The following is a 19,024-nucleotide window of genomic DNA, read 5'->3' on the forward strand; positions in this document are numbered from 1 at the left end:
GCCGGCCAACAGGAGCGCCGCCGCCCGCGCCGCGCCCTGTCCGTGAAGCCCAGGTAAGCGCCGAGAGGGGGCGCCAGGGGGGCACCGCGACATCCTAATGTCCGGGTACTCTCCCGGCGGGGGAATTCCGATCCGAGCCCGGGGCGCACGCAGGGAATGGGTTTTCCGTGCCCCTCTGGGCCGGGCCACACATCGAAAAGTTAGGATGCTCCCTGTTAGGGGCTGGGCCGATGGGAGCGGCGGCTCCTCGGAGAGCCCAGGCGCCCTGTGCCACCGGTCCTCATCTCCCTTGCTGGGCTTCCACCCGCCGGCCGAAAGAATTGCGCTAAGAGAGTGCTGCCGCTCTGGTGCCACCTGTCATCCTGGTCCCTCGCACACACGTTCAATTTTCCCTCCCTTGCCTCTCTCTCTGGGGCCCAGCCCGCTTTCCCCGCCTCTTTCCCTCCCCCCTGCCAGGCTGCAGTTAACAGCGGCACCCCGGCGCTGGCCTTGCTGGCTGAGCTAGGGCAGCTTTAACCAGCCCTGCCGCAACCTCTTAATCCCCTATCTTCTGCTGGCTCACTCTTCCCCAGCCCAGCCACCACAGATCCTAGCCACCAGGCAGTGGTCCTGGGGCTCTGCTGGAGAAAGCCAAGAAACTGGAGCCTCGGAAGGCAGATTCAGAGCTGCCCAGGTGGAGGGAGACTGCAGCGAGCAGCCCTGGCTACCTGCCCTTCCCAGTGACTCCAGTCCTGTCTAGCTGGGGCTGGAGGCAGAGGCTGGCAAGCAGCACCCCCAAAACCACAAGCTGCAGTTTGGGAAGAGTTCCCTGAAACCTAAGCCCCATTTTATCCCAGGGCATGCTGAGGCTTAGAGGAACAACAAGACTTGCCCAAGGTCACACAGCAGGTGACGATGGTCTGTCCTCCTGCCTTCCACAGAGTTGAACTTTTGGGTTCTTGCTCCCTGTTCTTCTCCAGGGCTCATGATCAGATTTCTGGCTCTGTGAGGCCAGAACACGTCACCCTAGAAATGGTAGTTTCTGCTGAACTTGGCCCCTCAAATTCAGGTGGGGACCAGAATTTGGGGGAAGGAGTGAGCTCCCCATGCTGGGGCATCGCACCCAGACATGATCCTTCAGGCCACACATGGTAGGTTGCATGGTGCCCAGCTGTGGACTGGTACTTGCCTTACTGGTCTGAGCCACTTCGGTGCTGCCAGGGCAGTGCCTGCTCTGTGCCAGCGGTAAATTGCTTGGGGCTTGTGCCCAAGGAACTCATGCTTTGGTGATAATGCTTTAGGGACCTCCCTGGGAGAGCCCCATGAGGGCAGGAGAGTGATGGAGAGCACGCCCAGCTTCCTGAAGGACACCCCAGCCTGGGAGAAGACAGCCCCTGAGAACGGCATCGTGGGACAGGAGCCTGGTACTCCACCGCGGGATAGCCTGCGCCATGGGGCACTGTGCCTGGGAGAGCCCGCTCCCTTCTGGAGGGGCATCCTGAGTACCCCAGACTCCTGGTTTCCTCCTGGCTTCCCCCAGGGCCCCAAGGACACGCTCCCACTGGTGGAGGGTGAGGGCCCCCGGAATGGGGAGAAGAAGGCCAGCTGGCTGGGCAGCAAGGAAGGACTGCGCTGGAAAGAGGCGATGCTGGCCCATCCACTAGCTTTTTGCAGGCCAGCATGCCCACCTCGCTATGGCCCCTTTATTCCTGAGCATAGCGGTGGCCATCCCAAGAGTGACCCTGTGGCCTTCCGACCTGTGCACTGTCCTTTCCTGCTGGAGACCAAGATCCTGGAGCGAGCTCCCTTCTGGGTGCCCACCTGCTTGCCGCCGTACTTAGTATCCAGTCTGCCCCCAGAGCGTCCATGTGACTGGCCCTTGGCCCCACCCCCCTGGGTGTACTCCGGGGGCCAGCCCAAAGTGCCCTCCGCCTTCAGCTTAGGCAGCAAGGTGAGTGCAGGAGCAGAGGGTAGTCACCTGGGGCTCAGGACACACAATATACTTAATGATACCACTCTGCCGGTCCATCTGATGACCTGGAGGAGTCCAAAGTTGTCCCCTGGAGTCAGCCCGTGCAACCAGCTGCCCCCGGCCCCAGCAGCTCATCTTACTGGCCCTCCTTTGCCCTCAGGCTTCTGCAGCCGCTGACTTCCCCTTTGCCCACCCAGGCCAAGGCCTTGGAAACCCTGCCCTTCATATGCGTGGCCTTGTCCTGGGGTGCAGGATAGGCAAGGTCTCTCTGTATCTAGGAACGGGATATGCTGGGACCTCATAACTTGTACCTAAGGTTTCTCACCCATAGGCAACCCCATGCCCAGATTAAGATTTTAAAATACTTAAAAACTAATATGGGTCAAGGCACCAAATCACCTAAATAGGTCCTGGATGCCCTTTGGCAGGGTCAGCCATGAGCTGACATTAGTTGTTGGATTGTGGTGAAGTCTGAGAAATCCCAGAGGAGGCTCTGGGGGATCCCAGGGCAACGAGGAACCACTCAGGGGACCCCGGGCAGTGCCATTGATCACCTGATTGGTGAGCTGTTCGGTGGTTTCACAGCAGCAGTATTTTGTTCATGACAACTGCTGCTGTTGGTCCTGCCTGTCCTTTTAAACCCTGGGAACCAAGCCAGCACTAACTGAACTCTTTCTCCACTCTCAGGGCTTTTATCACAAGGATCCGAGCACTCTCAGGGTGGCAAAGGAACCCGTGGCCACATTGGAACCTGGCCTGCTGGGCTCAGCCCCTGGTGGACACCTCCAGAGAGCCCGAGAGGCAGAAGGCCCTTCACTGCCCCAGAGGGATGGGGAGACCGGAGCTGGCAGGCAGCAGACTCTCTGCCCACGTTTCCTGGGGCATCCAGACACTATTCCCCCGCCCCACTGGCCCACTTATCCCCCAGGCCTGGTTCATACTCTTGGCAACGTCTGGGCTATACCAGGCAGTGGCAGCCTTGGGTACCCCCTGGGGCCACCAGCCACCCCAAGGTGCCCCTCTCCTGGGCCTCCTACCACCCAGGGGGGCTGTTGCTCATCCCACCCACCCGCTAGAGAGGGGGATCTTGGTTCTTGTGGGAAGTGCCAGGAGAGCCTGGAGGGGGGTACCAGTGGGCCCCACGCATCCAGAGAGGCAGTGAACAAGGTGCCTGGTCCCAGGGCCTGCCCCCCAAGCCACCACACCAAGCTGAAGAAGACATGGCTCACACGGCACTCGGAGCAGTTTGGGTGTCCAGGCGACTGTCCTGGGGATGAGAAGAGCTCAGCTGCCCGGCTCCGGGCCCTCAAGAGGGCAGGCAGCCCTGAGGTCCAGGGAGCAGCAGGCGGCCCCACCCCCAAACGTCCACCTGACCCTTTCCCAGGCACCACGGGGCAGGGGACTGGAGTGTGGCAGGAGGTGCTGGACACATCAATAGGGAGCAAGGCAGAGGCAGAACAGCTGGAGGAACAGAAAGGTAAGGGGTGGTGGAGGCTCCGTAGGGCTGGGGCTCTGCAGGGGACAAGGTCCATAGGTGCTTTAAGGCTGGACTACACCCAGCTGTCAGGTTTCCTGCCTCAGTGTCTGTGGCTCTCTGGGGCTTCTCAGCATCTACAGCCAGAGCCTTCCGCCTTCCAGCCAATGGTTTCCATCTCCCTGTCTCCTGCCAAGCCGTGGTATGTTGATGGCAGCATGGGCTTTGGGTTCAAAGTGCTTGCTTCCTGACTTTGCTGATCAGTAGCTGTGTGACCCTGGGTAAATAACTTCACCTTTCTGGGCCTCAGTTGTGTCATCTATAAAATGGGGATAAAGATGTGTCTACCTCACGAAGCCTGCTGCAAGGATTAAATACTATAATAATCCACATCAAGGGCATGATAGAATTGGTGGCTCTTAATAAACAATCAATGTTCATGGCCATGATTATTTGTGCCACAAATCCTGGATTGGCGTCACCTGTCCGGAAGGATCCCTGTCCTGCCTGTTGGCCAGCTGGACCATGGAGGCTCAGCTTGAACTCTTCACTGTTAGGACCTTGGGCACATCCTGGACGCTGCCGCTACACTGTGTCCTTCACAGAGGGTTCCGGCGCTGCTGGCCTGGCCTCAGTTCTTTAGGATCCCCTACTTTCTCCGCCTTCTGGACTATTTGGTGTGGATCAGGACTGTCTGTGGCCTTGAACAAGTACCTCCGCGCCCGGCCCGGGTCTGTCTGCACCCCCCAGGCCTCGTCTGGCCTGGGAAGTGGTTGGCCTCCTCGCCTTCTTGGGTTACTGCACCTGTGGCCTGTGTTGAAACCCTCCAGCCTTCTCACTTTCCGGCGCCCTCCATCGTCTGTCTGCGTTGGGATTGTCTCCTCGCGCTGTCACTCGGCCAGCCGTATCACTTAAACCCTCGTGGAGCTAGCCAGATTCGACACTGGAAGGATCCCGCACTTGTGTGAGGACCGTCGCTCCAGTTGCCCAAAGCCTTGGGCCCGACACCAGACACCCCTTCCCTCAGCTTCCGTCCATGCCAGGGCATGAGAGGCCAAGTCAGGAAGGAGGACAGAGGAGGGCAGGCCACTGCTCAGCCTCGTGTGTGGACCTTTTGGCTCCCTGGCCCGCTCTTGCTGGTTCTGAATTAGGCCTCACAGGCCTGGGGCAAGGAAGGGACTGGACTGTATGCGTGGACAGGGTGGGTGCTGAAACAGGGGGCTAGGGTTGGCCTGAGCCCCAGAACCCCAAACTCCTGACCAGCTGCATTGTTTCCTTAGGATCCCGAGACGGCAGGACCAGCCTCAAGGACCCTGGGCTTCAGGACATACCTTGCCCGTCTCTGTCAACGGGCATCGCTCAATGCCAAAGCTGTGCCCAGGCAGCTGGAGAGGTGGGTGGGCCGACCTGCCACTCCCAGCGAGCACAGAGGTGAGCCTGGCCCTGGCCTCCCCAGCATCCCCTCCTCTGGCCCGGGGCTCCCTCCTCACGGGCTTCTGCCTGGTCTGCAGGTTGCCTCTGGGAGGGGAGCAGCCGGAGGAAGACTCCCTGCGCAGCCCTGAGGAGGGTGGAGGGTCTGGCCTGGAAGCTGGACTCAGCATGGGCCTCGCCAAGCACCTGCTGAGTGGTTTGGGGGACCGACTGTGCCGCCTGTTGCGGAGAGAGCGGGAGGCCCTGGCCTGGGCGCAGCGTGAGGGTGAGCTGGACCTCCCTTCCATCCCCCACCCCCCGCCGTGGCTTCCTAAGCCTGCTGTGACCTCAGAAGAGCTCCTGCCTCAGTCTGTCCTTATTTCTGAGTCGGTCTCTTAGTCAACGCTGAGGTTTCTGGCTTGGGTGGGGGATGCTGGGAAGTGTAAATCCTGGTCCAGCCCAATTCCCAGAGAGCCTCAGGGCTTGTGGGGAAAACAAGGCCAAGTACAAGTGTCTGCAGGAACCCTGGGAGGCGGGCCGGGAGGCTTCCTGGGGTGGTGAGGCTCATGGGCCCAGGAGGCTGGTGGGATTCAGGCTGATGATCAAGACTGGAGGGCGCCTGGTGGAGTTCTAGGCTCAGGCTGTCCCTCCAGCCCACCTCTCACAGCACCAGAGTGGTCTTTGTAATCACACAGCCCTGGGCCTGCCCGTCACTGGAAGGGGTGTTTGTGGAGATCATTTGTGGCTCCTCTTGCCCCGGAAATGGCCAGCACCCCATGTTTTCTTCAGCGGGCCACTGTCTGCTCCTGTTGGCTCCTGTTATTCCCAGGCTGGATTCCCAGCACGCACACCCATCCCTCCTTCCCTTCCCGGATCACCAGAGCCGTCCACCCCCTGGGGCCTTGACACTGGCAGTTCCCTCGTCTGGAGTACCCTGCCCCTCCCTTCCTACCTGGTGCATGAAGACTTACTCATACTTTGGGGCCCACTCCTGGAGCTGCCCCACCACACCTTCCTTGTGGTGCCTAGTCACCTTGTGTCAGCGGGTCCATCTCGCCGCCTGGAGTATGAATGCTGGGAGGGCAGGGGCCCAGTGCGGAGCAGCCTGGAGTCCCCAACCCAGCCCAGGTGCTTGCTGAATGTGCCCGCTCCTTTTCTACCTGTCAATCATGGCTTAATCTGAAATTTTGCTCTTGAAAAAAAAAAAATCCACTCCTTTGGGTAAAGACAGATGTGGCCTCTTAAGATTTCCTCTTCAAAAGAAAATACAGTGTCCCCTGAAGGAAAGGCCACTGGAGCAGTGACCATGTCTGTTTCTGGTAGCAAGCAGGGCTGGGGAGGCAGGGAGCGGGGCTGAAGGCACGTGCTGGAAGTGGCATGGATTATTCATTCAGAGGGTCCCCGGGGCAGGCCTGGGAAGCTAGGGCCATGGCTGGGGGGGTGGCCTTGTCTGAGGGGGTGGTTCCTGCAGGGATGTTCTTGTCAGGGACTGCTAAGTTGGGGGGAATCAAGGGGACTGTCTCCCTCCTCCAGGTGGAAACCGCTCCCTGCTTCTCCCCCCTCTGCCTGGAGGCTTCCCATACGAAGCTGAAAGGACATCGCCTTCAGTCCCCTGACCCTGATCTCTCCTGTGGTCAGCAGGCTTGGGACCAGCCGTGACCGAGGAAAGCCCGGGCATCCCACGCTGCTGTAGCCGTTGCCACCATGGACTCTTCAACACCCACTGGAGATGCCCCCGCTGCAGCCACCGGCTGTGTGTGGCCTGTGGTCGCATGTCCGGTGCTGGGAGGGCCCGGGACAAAGCAGGTAGGGAGGGGCCAGGGGCTGGGGGTGGGTGGTGGGTGGGCGGGGAGGGAGGCCCTGTGGGCCTGCTCTAGGGTGTGTGGCCATTTCCTGGCTGCCTCTCTCCAAAGAGCCTCCCTGCCCCGCCCAGCCCTGGCCTGAGCCACTGCGGCTCATTGCCCCTTAGAGCAGAACTTTCCCTCTCCCCAGATCAAGGGCCACGCCTGTATCCTTGCCCACCCTTAAGAGAAGTCGGGTGCCTACTCTATGCCTCCCATTTTGCTCAGCTTGCATCTTTTTAAACCTGTTGTAACACTGTGAGGTGGGTATTTTTGCCTCCGTTTTCCAGATAAGAAAAACTCAGAAAGGTTAAGTGATTTGCCCAAGACCGAGCAGCTAGTAAGTGTTAAGGCCAGCATTTAGACTTAGATCTTCTGACTCTATCCGTTCTTTTCATGATTCTCACTTTTCATTTCCTTGCCTCAACCCAATCACCTGAGGTCTTGAAGTTTCTCGGTGTTCCAAGAGATATGGCTAAAAAAAATTTCCAGAATCAGAAACATTCTGGAACATTCTCTCCCACATGACCACTTTGAGCTGTTGCAAAGACGCATATGAAAGCCTCTGCTTTCGGCAGGCAGAGAATCCTATGACACTGTGTGCCCAAGTTTCCCAGAAAGCAACAAGCTTTATGGCTTGTTGAGCCCCTGATTTCATATCATGTCCTTGGCCTTCTTCCCTGACCTTAACCCATGGTTACCTTGCTTTCTGGACCTGCAGCGTCTCCCTTCCCACCCCACAGGCTCTCCGGAGCAGTCCACGGAGGAGTGTGCCCAGGAGGCTGGGCACGCTGCCTGTTCTCTGATGCTGACCCAGTTTGTCTCTAGCCAGGGTGAGCCATCATGGAGGGGTGGAGCGTGGAGTGGGTGGGTCCTGAGGGAGACCAGCTTCCTGTCTGGTTGTCCCTCACCCTGGTGCCATGTCCTTCCCATTGCTGAGGCCAAGCTGCTGGTCTGCACTCCCCCCAGCCTCCTACTCTCCTCTCTACCCCCAGTGTTGACCCAACTGAGCACTGCAATGCACCAGGTCTGGGTCAAGTTCGACATCCGGGGGCATTGCCCCTGCCAAACTGATGCCCGGGTGTGGGCCACTGCAGATGGGGGCCCGCAGGTAAGAACCAGGGCATGGCTCACCTCACAAAGACTAACAGTAGGCCCCAGGGTGGGGTAAGTGTGCCTGCGAGTGACTGACCTTTGCAAGGGGTTTGGCCCTTCTCTTTTGATGGGGATGAAGAGGGACACGGAAGCCAATGGGACTGGGCTACTTCCCTACTTCGCCTGGGGATTAGCATCCCAGCAGTGAGCGCCAGCATCTGGTACCTTACCTCTACACCCACCTCACTCCCTGCCTGCATCGAGTCCTCTTCCTGTTCACGCTTCTTTTTTAAAAATTTTCTTCTTGTTGTTGTTGTTGTTGTAGATGGACACAATATCTTTATTTTTATTCGTTTATTTTTATGTGGTGCTGAGGATCGAACCCAGGGCCTCACATGTGCGAGGCAAGCTCTCTGCCACTGAGCCCCAGCCCCAGCCCCCCAGTTCACGCTGCTTCTAGTTCAGTTTTCCCAGCACCAAGTGCAGCAGGTGCTCAGCATGGTACAAAGTTTTTATGAAGTTCATGTTTTTTTATGATAAAACTTATCCATTCAAGAAATAGTTCTCTAAGCGTGTTTTGTGTATCAGACCCCGTGCCACATACTCCTGTGGAAATTTGGGAAAGTACAAAGCATGAGGAAGAAAACGATAATGACCTCACATGCCACCATAAACATTTTGACATATTTCTTTCCAGTCCTTTGTCAATATTTTTATTTGCATTTATGTTCTTGTACTTTAAATCATACTGTAAGGAGAAGTCCATGAGTAGCTGCTTCTCTCCTTACATTATGTCCTGTAATACTTTACTCCTGTAAACACAATTTGGGGACTTACAGGAGTCCATCATTAATTCTTGTGGGTTGAGTTGAGTTGTAGCTGCCGTTTTAAAAATCTCTGGTTGCACTGGGGGTTTAACAGAAGGAGCCCACAGAGAAAACTCCCTCAACTCCACGACCTTCCTGCAATGGGGACCTCAACAGGACCAAGGACATCAAAGAGGGTGAGCGGCTCCCCACCCCCTCCTTGGACAGAGTGATGCAGTGAGACAGCAGGCAGCAGAAATGTCCAGGAACAATCTGCAATTGCTTTAGAAAACAGCCACCCCTACTGGGCATGGCAACATCCTGGTAATCCTAACAACTCGGGAGGCTGAGTCAGGAGGATCACAAGTTTGAAGACAGCCTCAGCAACTTAGTGAGGCCCTGTTATCAAAATAAAATGTAAAAAGGGTGGGATGCAGCTCAATGGTAAAGCACCCCTGGTTCAATCCCCAGTACCCCCCCCCCAAAACAAGAAAGAAAGCAGCCTCCCACCCCCACTCCCAGTAATGCCCATCACTCTGCTCGAGATGGGTCTCCCAGCCTCTTCTCCAGTCAGACTCTGGTTCTAGGCCCCCCTTTCAAGAGGCTCTGGAGCTGCCTGTGGCAGAAGGTCATGGTGGGAGGCACGAGCAGAGTTGGCACGGGGGATGTTGGTGAGGAGAGCAGACATTGCTATTTTCTTTCCCAACAGAGACCCCAGACTCCACTGAGACCCCAACAGAGGACCGGGCCAGCCGAGGGCCCCTGCCTTGTCCCTCTCTCTGTGAACTGCTGGCCTCGACTGCTGTCAAACTCTGCCTGGGACACGAGCGGATCCACATGGCCTTTGCCCCTGTTACTCCGGCCCTGCCCAGTGTGAGCCAGGGCACGGAGGGAGGGCGGGGAGCCTGGGACCAGAGACTGGGCTGCCTCCCTGTGGGGCCGACAGGTCCTGAGCCCTCCTGCCCTGTTCCCTCCCTGCCCCCAGGATGACCGCATCACCAACATCCTGGACAGTATCATCGCGCAAGTGGTGGAACGCAAGATCCAGGAGAAAGCCCTGGGGCCGGGCCTCCGAGCAGGGCCAGGCCTGCGCAAGGGCCTGAGCCTGCCCCTCTCACCAGTGAGGCCGCGGCTGCAGCCCCCGGGGGCCTTGCTGTGGCTCCAGGAGCCCAGGCCTCGGCGGGGTTTCCACCTCTTCCAGGAGCACTGGAGGCAGGGCCAGGTGAGTGTCGGCCTCTCCCCTCAGGCCCTCTGGGCCTCACCCGCCTGCAGGCCCCCATCCCTAGGCCCACTGTCCCCTTGCACCTCCGGGTTGCCCTGGAGCTGCCAGTGCTCCGGGAGGGCTGCCTCTCATCCTCCCTGCGCCCTGCCTTCCTCCCTCCCTCCCTCTGCAGCCCGTGTTGGTGTCAGGGATTCAGAGAACACTGCGAGGCCACCTGTGGGACGTGGGGGCGCTGGGGGTGCTTGGAGGCCAGGTGCAGACACTGACTCCCCGAGGTCCCCCCAAGCCCACCAGCCTGGACAGCACAGCCTTCTGGGAGGGATTTTCTCAGCCCGAGAGTAAGTATTCCTGATGTGGGGTGGTGGGCAGTGGGGCCCTGCACAGGGGCTGCACCCATGTGTTGCTGTCCCTGGGACCCGAGGGCCAGCTCCTCCGAGGCCAGCGCCACTCTGTCTTCTCCCCTAGTGCGCCCCAAGTCAGACGAGGGCTCTGTCCTCCTGCTGCACCGAGCTCTGGGAGATGAGGACACCAGCAGGTGTGCGGGATCCCAAGGGCCAGCCCTGTCTTCTCCCCCACCATCTGTCCCTTATCCACCCACCCCTCCTTCAACACCCCCACCGTCCCCTGGGACCTCATTGCTCCCAGCTTGCCCTCTGGGAGTCATTCAGTGTGGTGGTGGGGTGTCTAGTGGGGCCTCTGGCACTTGGGTTGGACCTGCTGAGCGCAAAGCCCGCTGCCCACAGGGTGGAGAACCTCGCCTCCAGCCTGCCCCTCCCCGAGTACTGTGCCCACCGCGGGAAACTCAACCTGGCTTCCTACCTCCCACCCGGCCTTGCCCTGCATCTGCTGGAGCCCCAGCTCTGGGCGGCTCACGGTGAGTGCAGTGCCCTGCCTGTCCTGGCCACTCCCTACCCTCACCTTGTATCTGTCATCTTGGGGTACACTGGTGTCTGTGCCAAGGTCCTGAGGCCCATAGTGCTCTTTTATTCTGTTCCAAACCATCCATTCTCTGTCTCCACACAGGCGTGAGCTCACACCGTGGACATCTGGGGACCAAGAACCTCTGTGTGGAGGTGGCTGACCTGGTCAGCATCCTGGTTCATGCAGAGGCACCACTTCCTGCTTGGCACCGGGCACAGAAAGGTGGGTCAGTCAGGTGCCTTGGCACATGCTGTAATCCCAGTTACTTGAGAGGCTGAGGCAGGAGGATCACAACTTAGTGAGACCAGTCTCAAAAGGGTTTGGGTATAGCTCAGTGGCACTTCCTATCATGTGAGAGGCCCTGGTTTCAACTCCCAGCACCTTTTTTTAAAAAGGAAAGAAAAAAAAGAAAGAAAGAAAAAAGAGGTGGGCTGGGGACAGGACGAGGGACAAGCTAGTGACTAAAGTGTCGGTCTCCTCCTGCTCTGGGCCCACCTGAGCCATCATTCTCCTGCAGATTTCCTTTCAGGCTTGGACGGGGAGGGGCTCTGGTCTCCCGGTAGCCAGGTGAGCACCGTGTGGCACGTGTTCCGGGCACAGGACGCCCAGCGCATCCGCCGCTTTCTCCAGATGGTGAGGAGGGAAGCTGGGAGCTTGTCTTGTGTACCCCGTGCCCATCTCTTGTGCTTGCTCCCCACCCCAGCCCCCACGGGGAGCTGGCCTGCCCCAGTCATTCAAACAGGTACAGAGAAGGCAGACGAGGACCCCCATTCTGTGGAGGGGCTCCAAAGGAGAAGGTGGTGTGACAGGAGAGCAGGGACCTACTGATGTAGGCTGGGCATTGTGCTACGGGCCTTGGGTACCTTAATGTCCGCCCATTACTCTCCCCCTGTCCTGACTCATTTTGTAGACAGGAAATGGAGGCTCACGGTGAAGCTGAGCTCTGAGCTTCGGTCGGCTCCGACCCAGGTCACCTCTCTGCTCCTCCTGGGCCAGCGGCCTCCCTTTCCTGGGCTCTGGGGCAGGGTGAGCCTGGCAGAGGCTAAGGGGAGCCCTGCTGCTCCCCTTTTATGGCTCCACCAGGAAATGAGAAGAGACTGCCCAAGGGAGGTCTAGCCAGGTAGAGAGCCGAGGGCGGTAGACCAGGGGCAGGTAGAGGAGAGACCCAGCCCGGACAGGGGCCTCATGGCTGCAGAGTCCAGCTGGGCCCCAGTTATCCTGGAGAAAAGACTTCCACAAAGTGTCACCCCTCTGAGGCACACACAGACACGCAGAGGCCAAGGGGGTGTTGTCCACCACGTCCTGCACACCTCTGCAGAGGCACACACCGATGCTGGGACACCCAGAAGGGAGCAGACAGAGGCACCCGTCATAAACAGATGGCCTCGTCTGGCCAGGGTGTGGCTGGCTGTGGGCAGTCCTGAATGGCCCAACACGATGATTCATGGGAGAGGTCTAAGAGGGGACGTTCTCACTGGGTGGCCTGGGAACACACAGCTCTGGCCCCAGGATGGACTTGGATCTCTTGGCAAGGACATTTTGGCACCTGGCTGGCACTCTCTAGGGTCTAGTCTGGTTCACCAGTCTTCCCCTCCCCCCCTCAGCCCAGTCTGGTAGCTCTCAGCCCAGGGATGATGGCTGAGGTCCTAGCTGAAGGGGGTGGATCTAGCTGGTGACCAGTTGGAGCATGATGCTGGCGTTCACCTCAGCAGGTGTTCCCTGGGCACCTCCTCCTGCGGCCTCCACGAGTCCCTGCCTGCCCCAGGAGCTCTGGTTGGGCTGGTGTCGGCCCCCATAGCAGTTCCTGCCGCAGAGGCCCTGGTCTGAACAGGCAAGCCTGTCCACCCACTGAGAATCAGAACCTCTGTGTGGCCTTGCGCTTCTGGATCCAGGATCTCAGGACGCGTTGGGACTGTCCCCCACCTTAGCAGCCACTGCAGGCCAGTCACAGATGCCATGGTGTGGACCGTTGAGGAGGGGAGATTATGCAGGACATCTTGCTGGGTTTTGAAGAAAGGAGCACCATTGAGAGAGGACCAGGGACCAAGCCAGGGCCACAGAGGCTGGGAAAGGCAGCTGGCCCCAGGAAAGCAGGGATTAGACCCTCAACTCCAGCGTCCTTAATCCTTTCCTCTAAGCTCCTTCCAGCTGAATGTTTGCTGTGACACCCTGAGCTGCCCCAGCCCTCGCCACCAGCCCCTTTCCTCCCATCCCGTGCCCTCCGCTGCCTGCCTCTCAAGATCTGACTGTCCCCGAGCTCCTGCACCCTGGCTTCTGTGAAGCCCATGTCCCCTTCCTCCCGCGGCCCCCTCCCTCTCACCTCTGGCTCATCTCCCCTTCTCTTCCCTAAGGTGTGCCCTGCCGAGGCAGGGACCCTGGAGCCCGGTGCCCCAGGCAGCTGCTACCTGGACGCGGGGCTTCGCCGGCGCCTGCGGGAGGAGTGGGGTGTGAACTGCTGGACCCTGTTGCAGGCTCCCGGAGAGGCCGTGCTGGTGCCCGCAGGGGCACCCCACCAGGTGCTTCCCCTGTGGGCAGGGCTCCGTGGGGAGATCAGGGGAGCAGAAGCAAGGGACAGAGAACCCCCAGGGTCACATAGCATTCTCTCCAGGCCCCAGAGCGAGAGGGCAGGAGCCATGACCTGCAGTGGGGAGGAGGCGACAGAGAAGCTGTGGGGTCCTTGGGTCCTCAAGTCCAAGTGGGACCCGCCCCAGAGGGGTGCTCTGGTCTTGGCCTCCTCAGTGGCCCTTGGGCATCCCTTTGGCCTGGTTTAGGACACCTGTTTACATGGTGCTGTATCCTTGTCCTCTCCTCTCTGAGAGTTGGGTGGGGTCATCAGAGGAAGTAGACCTCAGGGACTACAGAAGCAGGGACAGGATGCATGACCTTGAGCCTGCACTGACCCTCCTGCCCGCCCTCCCTGGCACAGGTGCAGGGCCTGGTGAGCACAGTCAGCGTCACCCAGCACTTCTTGTCCCCTGAGACCTCTGCCCTCTCTGCTCAGCTCTGTCACCAGGGAACCGGCCTGCCTCCAGACTGCCACCTGCTTTATGCCCAAGTGAGTGTGACCCTTGCCAGCAGGCTGGGTGTGCCGTCCAAACCCCCCTGGGGCACAGCTGTGGTGGACAGGCCAGGTCCGGCTCTGTGCCAGGCCAGAAGTCAGTCTGCCCTGCAGAGAGAGGGTTTTCTCAGGGGGAGGGGGAGCTGTGGGCCCCGGAATGTGATTGAAAATTCTTTGTCCTCTCTCTTTTTCCTAGATGGACTGGGCTGTGTTCCAAGCAGTGAAGGTGGCTGTGGGGACATTAGAGGAGGCTAAATAGGGGACATGGGGGTGGGGCAAGGTGGCGGGCAGGTAATCCAGGTGTCCACCTGGGTGCAGTTTCACCAGGCACAGCTTCAGCCAGGGAAGGCGCCGGGGGACTTAGGGACTTTGGGTCAATCCCATAAACACCACTGTGGCCCCAGCAGGGTACCCCACTCCTCACCCTTGCCTGGGCCCTAACACCCACAACCACAGTGCCACCGAAGAAGCTCACACTTGCCCTTTGCAGGCTGGCACCTGCTTCACCCCTACGCCTCCTCCATGGTACCAGGCCCGTATTAAGGGTGACTGAGTCCCTTCAATCCCTGCGCCCCAGCACGGGAGACAAACAGCCCTTCTTTGGGGGACCTCGGGAATTGCTTCTGGCCTAAGCAACACTTCCTTCTGCTGCCTCGTGCCCTGCCACCCAGCCTCACCTGCAGTTCTGCTTATCACACCTGTGTCCCCCCTGGGCTCCGGGCAGCTCTTCCCACTTCGGGCATGCTGGACCAGGGGCCACCAAAATTCTTCCCTCCTGTCAGAAGAGCCGTGAAGTGTGGGGAGGAGATGGCATCAGGGCCTGCCTGGCTTGGCTGGAGAGGACACTGGTGATGCCACCCCTGCCCCCTCCTCCCACCTTCATGATTTCCATTAAACTCTTGTTCTGTGACTGCTGCCAGTTGGTTGGCCCTGCTCCTGCAGGCCACGTGGCCTAGGGAGGGAGGGGAGACAAGGAAATGTGCTCTAGAGCAGAGGACGAGAGGGGCAGGTGGGGACTGGGGACTCAGTGACAGGGACCTCAAATACCACTGCCTGCTTTTGTTCCGGGAGTCTGGGTTCCTGGAGCTTTCCGGGGAGCTGCCCCCTGAAAATGCTCCTGACTGTGACAGCAGGCGATACACAGTCCTGGGCATAGCACTGAAGTGGCCTCCCTGGGCAGCTTTGGACTGTGGATTCTGGAGCCCCACTGCTCCCAACAAACCCCCAGCTTCTCCACCGCTCCTCTTCTGTCTGCCCTGACCTGGAGGGAAATCCAGGAAAGCCCTGCCCAGCTGACTGCCCTTGGTGGCTACAGTGCCCAAGGCTGAGCTTCACTGCCATTCCGCCCCTGCCCGCCCCTTCCCTTGGCCCTTCTGGTGTGGCTCTCCCTCCACCCTTCCCTGTGTATCTCAGCCAGCTCTTGTCACACCTAATTGTTCCTGCTGTGGTTCGGGGATTTTTTTTTTTTATTAAATAAAATTTTTTATTATAAATGTAACCTAGTTTCTGAACATTCTAGAAAACGAGAAAGTTACCTGCAAGCCCACCCCTGCTCACCCCAACCCAACCACTATGAGTGTTTGTGCGTATTTCTCCAGGGATTTGTTGTGGACGTGGTTGAATTGGTGTGTTTTGTACTTGGTTTCTTTCTCTGAACACTGTGTTGTGATCATTTTTCTATGTTGCTTCCTAACCTTCATTTTAAATGGCTACTTATATTCCACCAAACGGCTGTGTCATGATTTATATAACCATCCTTCATTTAAAAAAAAAAAAAAGTTAGGTTTGTTCATTGTTTGGAGGGTTTGGTTATTTTCACTTTTTCTTGGGATTAAAAAAGAAAAGGAAAGAAAAAATTAGGAACTCCTATATTTTACTGTACTGTTGTTTTCATTGAATATATTTAATCTCTTTCATTTAAATGATCTCATTTAATCCCTTATCACTATTTTGGGATAGATATGATTTCTTTCCATTTTACAGAAAAAAAAAAAAAACAGGCAGGTTTGGGTTAAGTAAGTCACCCAAGGTCATACAGCAATTTTAGCGACAGAACTGGGATTTGAACCAAGTTTTCTGACTCAGGTCACTTCGTTTATATTATAGTCTTAGACCTTCCTGGAGTTTAAAAATGAACTTGCCCTCTTCTCTGTCCTCTCCGAAAATATACACTTTATAGCTGATTGTGTTCCAAGTAGCACTGAGTGACACATTCCTACCTATAGTTCACCTTCTCTACCCCTGTCCTCGTGTCAACCCAGGACCCAAAATACAGGGTCCTTCTTGGGAAAGATGTTGCTCTGAACTTCATCAGCAGGGAAGGCTGCCTGCCCACCCCACCCCTCCCCGCCACCCTGCCTGCCCATCTCAGTTCTGGGTCCCAGAGGAGACCACCTACCCCAGGCCTCTTTGCTCACGGGCTCACCACAAGACCTTGTGTCCTCTGAAATTCATTCCTCTCCCATGGAGGGTTCCAGCACCTCGGGGTCCTGTGTGGTCCGATTCTTTGTAAACAGCAGGTGGATGTGTGTCCATTTGTTCCAGGAGTAGGCCTGGGAATAGAGCCAGCTCAGTTGGAGACTGACCCTGAGCCTTGGCCTGGGGTACTCTGGCACTGTGCCCCCACAGAGGCCCTGGGACCTCTGTTTGGCTGAGGTCCGGAGCTCATTGTCCACCTTCTGTCCTCAGTCTCTCCCTAGCCCACACACCACAGATGCGCCAGTCTCAGAGCTGGAAGTGAACTCGGGGTGTGCACATCTGAGGCCCGCTTCCCCTTTTTCCTTATAAAATCCTCAGACCTTTTATTTTGAAATCATTTTAGATTTGCAGTCACTTCACAAAGAGAGCACAGTAAGCTCCCAGTCATCCTTCACCCAGCTCCCCCCAACGGGAACATCTTACATAAACATGTGTCTTTATCAAAACTGAGACATTAATATTGATGCAGCCCACCAGCAAAGCAACAGACTTCCCTGGGATTTCACCAGGTTTGCCATTAACATGACTTTTCTATTCTGGGATCCAACAATGCCTTCATTTGACAGCTGGCCTAGCGGGTGGATGTGGCTCCCTCAAGGTCATGTGGGGAGTGAGTGGCAGAGCCCACTCTGCAGCCAGTGTCTATAGCCAGACCTCCTCCTCCTCCTGTAGCTTGGGCCACTTCCTCACCCTCCCTGTTCTGAAAAGAAACAGGGTTTGCTGCTCTGTAATATCTAGTGTCACAGACACCCTTGTCCTCCACAGCCTGCCATCTCAGTCCCGTGTCCCAGAGGAGACCACATCCCCCAGCCTCTTTGCTCATGGGCTCATACACTCACACGTGCTGCGCATGCCCTGCCCTGCCTCACTCCCGTCAGGCCACCCCTGCGCAGCCTCCTACTTCTGCAGTGTTTTCCCCTTTGGGAATGGAGACTCTGCGGAGGCCTCGGAGGTTCCTGTGTCAGCCTCTTTCCCTCCCTCACTTGCTCTTCCAGGCAGTTGGGGCGCCTGGTGTTTATCTTAGGATGCTCCGAAGCTCACAGAGCCCTGCCCAGACATGAGCTCACTCTCTCAAATCATCCCTGGGAGGCAGAAAGGAGTCTATGACCAACGCTGCCCCCACTTCACAGATGGGAAAATCGAGGGATATAAATACAGCAAACGCGCGTTGGCAAGCTGCTGACTTTGCCCTGGGGTCCTGACTTTGCCCGTAAGTCCAAATGTTTGTAGGGTGAGAAGGTCTCAGATAGGGCTGGGGCTAGCAGTGTTCAGCAAGTGCTTCCAAAAATTGTGAGCCCATGAGGCATGCCAACACAGCACCCTGCCTCTAGGAACCTTGCAGTCAGCACCAATATGTAAGAAGCATCCACGGAGGTCGGGTGTTCCTGAGAGTGAAGACCCGCTCTACGGCAGCCATAGATGCACATTTCACGAGGCCAGGTCTTTGTATAGGAGTAACAAGTGATATGGCTGCAAGGACTCAGCCTGGATCATTGGTGGGATTGCCTGGTGATGGTGCCCAGTGCTGGGCAGGTCACATAACTCCTCTCAAGGTGTCCTGGTTTTTCATCAACCCTGTGGACCAAGGGTTGTTATGACCCTACTCTAAAGATGAGGAAACTGAGGCCCAACCCAGCCAAGAGCAAGCCATCCAGAAGTCCAGAGTTTTGTCAGCACCACCAAGTCACTGTCCCCTCAAAAGGGAGGTGTACAAAGCCATCAGGGGAGAGGAGGGAAGGGGCGGATAGATGGGGTGCAGAGCCTAGCCTTGGCCTGCTTGCAGATTCCTTCCAGCTGGCTCTGCCTTCCTGTCCTGAGAGAAGGTTAAAGGAAGCTCTGAAGAGGAAAGGTCAGGCTGGGAGAGAAGCAGGAGCTGGCCAAAACAACCCACACCCTGCTCCCCATGCGCCAGGCCCTGCATGCTGGGTGGGAAGGCACCGCCCGTACCCTCCGAGGGTTCAGTCTGCAGCAGAGGCCGAGTACAGGGCATAGGAAATGCGGTGAGCAGGGGCCCTCTGACCAAGGCTGAGCCGCTGATTCCAGACTGTTTCTCAGCCCCAAATCCCTGCCTCGGGTTCCCACCCCTGCCCCACCTTGACCATCCCAGTCTTGCCCTCCCCCTCCTCTGAGCCTCCGTCTGGCAAATCTTCTGCCCAAACCAATGATTTAGCACTTAGCCTATAACCCTTAGTTGACTTTTTATGAAATGTCTGTGTCCATCTCTCCAACTAGATCAGAATCTCCAAGGCATTAGTCTGTGTCCACGGGCCACCTGACATTTAGCACAATTAACCGAAGTAAGAAGAAAGTTATTTGGAAGGTGATCATCTCGGGCAATTTGCCCTAATTTGTTTATGATGAAAGTTGGACAGTGGGTCCAAGTGGCGGGTCCCGGCCTCTGTGACGTCATCGGGCTTGTGACGCCACCGCCACTGGCCGCCCGGGCGCTCAGCACCCTGCGGGAAGGATGACGTCACCGTCGGAACCCGCACTGACAAGTGCGTGCTGGAGGAATTAGAGGGGTTGGCGGCGGGAGACCGCCCGAGAGAGAGACAGGAACGGCAAGTGGGCCGAAGCGCGGCGAGGGTCCCCACAGCCCCGGGCCGGAGCCCCGCCCCTTAACGGGCTGTCCCCGCCCCCTCGGTGACCGACTCGGGCCGGCCAATCCGTGCGGGCCGCGGTGACACGCAGACTCTCAGCGGGCGGGGCTCGCCGGGCGCTTCCGCGTCGGCGCGTCGGAGGCTGCAGGGAGGGTACGTGGCGAAGAG

The 19,024-nt window shown here is 57.8% G+C and overlaps 1 protein-coding gene across 4 annotated transcripts; it reads left to right on the forward strand.

Annotated features, from left to right (window-relative positions):
* On the forward strand, window positions 1–14,688 carry Hr (HR lysine demethylase and nuclear receptor corepressor). Of its 4 annotated transcripts, none has more exons than XM_015499514.2 (19): window positions 1–53; window positions 1,281–1,930; window positions 2,639–3,428; window positions 4,706–4,856; window positions 4,937–5,121; window positions 6,474–6,641; window positions 7,420–7,509; window positions 7,672–7,787; window positions 8,693–8,774; window positions 9,287–9,450; window positions 9,563–9,799; window positions 9,972–10,137; window positions 10,265–10,334; window positions 10,543–10,673; window positions 10,823–10,942; window positions 11,238–11,353; window positions 13,072–13,236; window positions 13,647–13,775; window positions 13,975–14,688. In XM_015499514.2, the coding sequence occupies exons 2-19, from the start codon at window positions 1,319–1,321 to the stop codon at window positions 14,035–14,037; spliced, it is 3,555 nt and encodes a 1,184-aa protein (XP_015355000.1). In that variant the 5' UTR covers window positions 1–53; window positions 1,281–1,318; the 3' UTR covers window positions 14,038–14,688. The 4 variants fall into 4 exon arrangements, 3 of the variants coding, with proteins under 3 accessions (XP_015355000.1, XP_048657575.1, XP_048657576.1); XM_048801618.1 differs by lacking the exon at window positions 1–53 and adding an exon at window positions 100–1,130; XM_048801619.1 differs by lacking the exon at window positions 1–53 and adding an exon at window positions 103–1,130 and having other exon boundaries at window positions 6,477–6,641.
* The last annotated feature ends 4,336 nt before the right edge of the window (window positions 14,689–19,024 follow it).

The sequence above is a fragment of the Marmota marmota genome, unplaced genomic scaffold, assembly GCF_001458135.2.
Source record: "Marmota marmota marmota unplaced genomic scaffold, marMar, whole genome shotgun sequence".
Lineage (NCBI taxonomy): Eukaryota > Metazoa > Chordata > Mammalia > Rodentia > Sciuridae > Marmota > Marmota marmota.

Bases quoted from the DNA above. Each gene is read 5' to 3' on its own strand.
- Hr (XM_048801618.1), top strand. From the start codon at position 1,109: ATGATCCTTCAGGCCACACATG. The intron at 1,931-2,638 runs GTGAGTGCAGGA...CTCCACTCTCAG, and splicing joins CCTTCAGCTTAGGCAGCAAG to GGCTTTTATCACAAGGATCC. The intron at 4,857-4,936 runs GTGAGCCTGGCC...CCTGGTCTGCAG, and splicing joins CACTCCCAGCGAGCACAGAG to GTTGCCTCTGGGAGGGGAGC.